This window comes from Etheostoma spectabile, chromosome 4, assembly GCF_008692095.1.
Source record: "Etheostoma spectabile isolate EspeVRDwgs_2016 chromosome 4, UIUC_Espe_1.0, whole genome shotgun sequence".
In the NCBI taxonomy this organism is placed as follows: domain Eukaryota; kingdom Metazoa; phylum Chordata; class Actinopteri; order Perciformes; family Percidae; genus Etheostoma; species Etheostoma spectabile.
This window is the reverse complement of record NC_045736.1, coordinates 30,469,943-30,476,395: the sequence shown is the minus strand read 5'-3', so window position 1 is coordinate 30,476,395 and position 6,453 is coordinate 30,469,943. Positions and strand designations below refer to the sequence as shown.

Below are 6,453 nucleotides of genomic sequence, written 5' to 3'. Positions count from 1 at the left end.
AAATTAAACATGATTCTCATTTTAGCGCTGTGAAGATTACTGTACGTTTACTGTGTGTTGTGTGTGTGTGTGTGTGTCTGTGTGCAAGAAGGTTGGGGTTATGAATTATGTCCGACCTTCCAGAGGATAATTACATGCAAATTTGCCTTCTCTCTGCACACTCGAAACTCAGAATTGGCTGTTAGTGTTACCCTAGATTCACTCTGGAAAATAAATAAAAAAAATGAAACGAGTGTTGATGTCAGAGCTGAGGCAAAGCAGAGGCCATGAGTCATCCCAGGCAACATCTGATGGGACGTGTCTAACTTCCATTCCATTAGGTGTTTTGTTACAGGGGATCAAAGTGTTTAATTAGGGAGAATCAAAGATGCTTATGTTTGATGGCCAACCATCTGCGTCTTCCTCCCTTTCCCCGCCTGTCTGCTGCCTTCCCGTGCAGCTGAAGCCCTCACCCACTGTTCAGCTAGTTAGCCGCTCCACTGTGCTGCTGATGCCTGCGTGTCACATGGCGCCTCTGTGTTGTGGGAAGTCAAGAGCTTAACATGTCATCACTGTTGTGTTAGCCCTGAGAGCCACATGGTGGTGCTATAGCAGCACGTCGCTCTCCTAACCTGTCAGGGTGCCTTTGAAGTCCTCAGCATTACAGAGAAAGATGTGATTGTAAATGAGCAAACAATGCATTTGCTTTTTGTATCATTCATTTTCATTCTAAATGCATTTTCTCAACACCTAAAATAAAAATGTGTTTTGATTGTTGTTGTGTTATTCCATCATTGGCCTCACAAATAGTGGAATAGATATTTGGCTTAATACCTTTGTTCATTAATTGTGGATAAATATACAATGCATGACATTCATATGTGTATTTAATAAAATGATAGATAACAAAACAAAGAGATTTAGTTGGTACAATGAACAAAGATACATCAAAGACTCAGTCTCCTGGCAAACCTAAGGAGAGTGACTACAATTACAAAAATAACAGCAAGTCTGAGGATTGGAAATGTTTCAAAAGTGGTGACAAAGGCTTTTAGAAGCCCACTTATCTATATTGTATGACAAACCCATTTAAATCTTGTCATATTTAAAGAGCAACTGCATATAATTGAACTGTATCCAGGCCACTGTGTAAGTTATATGTGCGCCCTACACAGTGGAGCACAGTGATAAATTATCACTGTATTGCTCAATCTTGGAAATGTGTTAGAGCTGAATGGGCTCATTTACTCTGAGACTTATTTATGAATTATCTTAAGAGGTTTAGCATCTGGAATGATATAAAACTAACTTAATGGCAGAAAGGAGTGGCAAATCAAAGAAGCAAACAATTTTCATGGCAGCACATCCGTAAATCTAAGCAGACATCGGTTTGACTATAAGAGTCTAATATTTTACCTCTACTGCCAGAGACTGAGACATAAGAAACACACACTTCTTTGTGCAATACCCAATCCAAGACAATAAAGTAGTTTAAGAAACAGAAAGTTTCTGGCTTGGTAGAAAGGTGATCTTAATAACACCTAAAAAACAGTAATTACAATTTTTGCAATAACATTTGAAGCGGAGTTGTGCATAAACCTGGGCAAAGCAAAACTCATTCAGTCCAAAAAACTGGATGTAAAGCATTCTCCTGTATGAATACTTCATCACCACCTGATCATTAATCATTAATGGAAAACGGAATCCTCCTTACACACTGGTCTGCCGAGGCTTCTTATCCGGGAGGGAAAGAACAAAGGGGAAAAGTATGCCCTTCGCCGCAGTGAGAACACTCAAAGTCTCATCTATGAAACCTGGAGAGATCCCATCAGCCTCAAACCTCATGGTGAACTGGCGGTTGACGCAATAGATTGTGTTGTCAGTCGTGACACACTGGAAGGCGGGGCAGCGCTGAAGCCTTTTGGAGCTGCACTCGTACCACATTCGAGCCACTGTATGGTAGCGGTATACACTGACACCCAGCAGGGGGTTCACATCAAACCGATACAAAAATCTCCCCACAGCTACCATATCAGCAGTTCTGTCTTTGCTTCCTACTAACAGACTTGGCTTCCAGGTGTTGGTTTTGGGGCTGTAGCGCAGTAACATATATCTAAGAGTTCCCCCAGAAACAAAAAGCTCTCCGCTGCACACTGTGACGTGATGCGCCACTGCAAATGTTTCATTAGGCAGTGGAGCCACAAAAGTCCATCTGTCCAATCGCGGGTCGTAGCGCTCCACTGAGGAGAGGCACTCCCCTCCAATGGCGTAGATGTAGCCCTCCAGAGCTGCCAGTTTGCAGCGAGGCCTGGCTTCGTTCATAGGACTGATCTCCTTCCAAATTGATGTCAGAGGATTGAAACAAAACACTCGCTTTGAGGGTGTCATTTCTCTGGCTGTGCCCTGGCAGCCCAGTGCCACAAATAAGTAGTTATCCATTGTGCACATGGCACAGGCTTTAGAGATGACCTCCTGTGGGATCAGGCAGAGCATGTGCCAGGCGTCTTTGTGGTCGTCGTAACAGTACACTGCACTCGATGTCCTCCTCTGCTCTGTCTCTGCTGTCTTCCCTCCTGTGTTCCTCGCCCAGTCTTGAGGGTCCATATCTGCCACCATGACAAAGCGTCTACCTTTCATTCTCTGCTTCTGGATGTACTCGCGCTCACCAGCCATTAGCCGTCCGTAAAGGTTGGGGTCCCTGAGCACTTGGAGGTAGTTGTCTGACATGACACCCAGGGCCGCTTGCTGCACAGAGGTCTGGCCATGTTTCTTGGCCAGACAGAGGGTCTCCAAACAGTTACCCAGATCGAGATTACTTTTTAAGCTTTCCAAATCTGTGCCGTCGAGAGTTTTTGCTGGAAGGTGTAAAAATGCTGCTGCCGTCTCTGGCTCTGCCCCCTCCTTCACATTGAGGCCTTTGCTGTCTGTAGAGTGACGGATCATAGGGTGAACGGAGATGGACTCATTGCTGCTTTGGGCCAGAGAGTGAGTCATTGGAGCCGAGACTCCTGAGTTTAGAAAGGGGATGGGAAGCTCTGACTGCTCTGCTGCAGACAGATAGCTCTCCTTGCGTAGGAGTACAGGCCTTGCAGGGTGCCTCAGTTTGAGGCTTCCAAGTGAGGAGGGATCCTGAACAGTGCTTTGTGGAAAAAACAGATCACGCATGATGATGGGGCTCAAAGAGGACGGAGAGTCTGCGAGGCTGCTGTCATGACTTCCAAGCTCCACTGGCTGATACTCAGAGTTCCTCTCATACTGACCCTGCACAGAGTTTGAATCTGTAATAGAATGAGAGGAAGACTCAACATAGTAATCATATATCTTTCCACGCACAATCTGCTCTCCTGAGCCCTCGAGCACTATGTTGGCATCTTCCACTTTGATTTCTGCCTTGGAGAGGAAGCTAGAGTAGGCCCCCTGGTGCTCCGAGTCTTGCCTTAACTCCCTGCCCACACCCATGCTGCCCTCCAGCTTCTGCAAAAAGCAAGGGGAGCGGCGCCCCGTTGCACTGGCCATCCCACTCTCAGCTCGATGAGGAAGGTTCAAAGCAGATCCAAATGAAATATTACTGGTGGAAACCTCTGCTTGCTGCTGATGAGTGAATATATGTCCTTTTATGCTGATATCCTGGTCACTATACAGCATGCTAAATGCACCCTCACTTTTTTCAGCTCTGCATGGACATTCAGCTGGCGTTTCCTTGGTGCTGTCCGATGTCAGGTCATCAGTAGCTGAGGGTCCGGGTCGCTTGCCCCCTTCTTTGCTGTCATGTGTTGGTGGGCTTTGACATCGTAGCGTCATCTTGCAATTTTGACAGGTTGCATTTTCTGGCTCTTTGTTGTCGTTGACGCAGCGCTGGATTTTCTTTGCATCCCTGGAGCTGTAGAACCTGTAGGCCCATGAAACCAGCAGCACGGCAGCCACAGAGAGACTCAGTTTCAACACCAGCTGCATGTCGAACTGGACTCCTAAAAGATTAGCAATGGGCATAGCTGTGGCAGTGACGGTGGGGACGATTGGTTGACTGATCCTATTGAATGTTATTGCCAATGCGTCTCAGTTGACGGTAGCATGCTGTCTGGTTTTCATTGTGAAGGAGCTGCTGTGATCTGATGACTGTGCCTCTTTGCCCAAAGGATCACGTGTAAAATGATATGTCTGAAGGTACTATTTGCATCCCTGGCACTGTAGAGGCGGGGCACTTAGTCACGCTGGTCACCTGTGGCAAGTCAGATTCAATAACCATACACAGACTATGTAAATCCCTCATAGATCAATATTTGGTTATGCAATTTGCTGACTCACCCAAGCTTTACCCCAAACTATCTCTTTGTTTTTGCTAAGTTGTTATGTTACATATTTTGCTTTTTGTTAAAACAGGAGTGGTTCAGGTCATTCTTTATTATGCCAATTTGTGAAAATGTCTGTTAAAATATGATAGATCACGCTCCTTAACTTGCTCAAACAAACGACTGGAGCTGCAGGAGGTACACACGGTTTGAATAAGGGGTGGGGAGTTATGATAGGTGACATTTATCAAGTACTTAATAACCAGGATACATCTGTTTGCACAGCCATGCCACAGATCAAAGGTCCTTTTCGGTGCCAGTGCAGATGCTAAAATGACTCCCTCTAAAGATAAGCTGAAGATTGCCGTCGGAAAACAAAATGGCAGTCGCTTGGAATTATAACCACAGCACTGTAAATAATACAGATAACAGATGGAAAGAGTGTCCACAGAGAAACCTGACAGTGTCATTCATTTCCATACACTACACTGAACATACATCTCTGTCATGTCTCTCAGTCGGAGCTGTCAGACTGTCATTTGTGTTGCCGATACAACACAGTTAAGGGAATCTGCAGTCGGCAACAGTACAGTGTTGTTGTTTTTTAGCAGCACTCTGTGGAGCGTTTCGAAGGTGCATCACATGGGGAGGCATACACAGGGTGTGTCAGGTGTCCAAGCTGACACGGGCTCTGTTTGGTCATCCGATAGCCAAGCCGGCAGACGACATAAAGGAAACCCGATTCATGGTTGACTACTGAATAATTCACAGACGGGCCAAAGAGGCTTCTTCTTATCCTCACCATTGCTCCCAGCTCAGGTGAACTAGAACACCGCTGAGAAAAAAACAACAGGAAAGTCAGCCATGTGCATTGTAGTGTGGCACTTCCCCTCTTCTTGCCTGTGCCATCCATGATTGGTGTGCAACATGTGACTGAACAAGAACAGAAGGCCCAAAAGACATTTTTTCAGCAGGTGTTTCCTGTTTTCTCTTATAGCTAAGGAGATCAGTAAAGAGGGGGGTGGGGTAGTCACAAATAAAGCTTATACTTTTGTAATAGATTTTTCAATCATCAATTTTTAAGGAACTAAAATATTTATAAGAAGCTGAGGTGGCTCAAACTTTATCCCTATAAACCTAACGCTAAATGAATAAATAAGCCTAAACAGCATTGACGGATATTTGGCAAACAGAACAATTTCTCATGTGAATAAAATGTGCACGCAAAAGCTTGCTCTTCTTTTCACATGGATGTCCCTATGATTAAGGAAAATTACGACTGAAGGGAACAATCATATGCTACGTATACATGGCTAAGATAGGGAGTCTCTCTTTCTGGGGAACAGAATATGTAAGTATTTAAAAGGATCACATTTATTGTTGGTCCAGGACAGCTTTGAACTAATTTTGATGTATTGGATATATTGAACTAATTTTGATATATATGTATATATATACATGTATATATACATATACATTACATGTATATATACATGTAATGTATATGCAGACATTTGTAAAACACACATTTGCACGTACACACAGTGTGTCATGATGTACTTTTCTATTGGTAGGATGATTACATAAAGACAATTTGCACATTCTCTAACAGACGTTAAGAAGGAATAGTAATGGAGCTGTTTTTTCTCCCTTGAATGCCAAGTGAATGAAAAAATAATAATGCTATACAGTGGGTGGACAAGGATGTGTGAACTTTTGCTTTTCTCACTGGAATAATGCAAGGCGCACATGACTGTTAATACTGTTTGTGCTATGCAGCTCTCATCTCTAGAAGGAATATGGATTGTACTTTGTCAAGGTGAGCCAATATCCCAAACGGGTAGGTCTTTCTATTCGACTAAGCTTTAAAAATGTTACCTCTCACCTGGTTCAAACCCTTAATCCCTTACTACACGTTGTGTCCTTAGAATGGCTTAAATTGCAATTATTGTGAAGTCCAAAAAATGCACGATTAGTCTGCATTAAGGCGCTGTGTTTGAGAGAGTACAAACTGTAAATTGTTGACAATGTCTGAATATTCTTTAAAAGTCCTGTTGGGCCCTCTGTTGTCTTTTGACTAGAATTATTTTACAAGAAGGTTCCCATGCCCAACAGAAGGCCTCCCTATTTAGACCTATTGTACTGAATTTGGTTGCAGTTCCACCAGAGTTCAACTGGGGGGGGG

The 6,453-nt window shown here is 43.9% G+C and overlaps 1 protein-coding gene across 1 annotated transcript; it reads right to left on the bottom strand.

Moving 5' to 3' along the window:
- Positions 1-848: 848 nt before the first annotated feature.
- klhdc7a (kelch domain containing 7A) lies at positions 849-5,277 on the bottom strand. Its single transcript, XM_032513651.1, has one exon. It carries the CDS (start codon positions 3,967-3,969, stop codon positions 1,690-1,692), a length of 2,280 nt encoding a protein of 759 aa, XP_032369542.1. The 5' UTR covers positions 3,970-5,277; the 3' UTR covers positions 849-1,689.
- Positions 5,278-6,453: the final 1,176 nt, after the last annotated feature.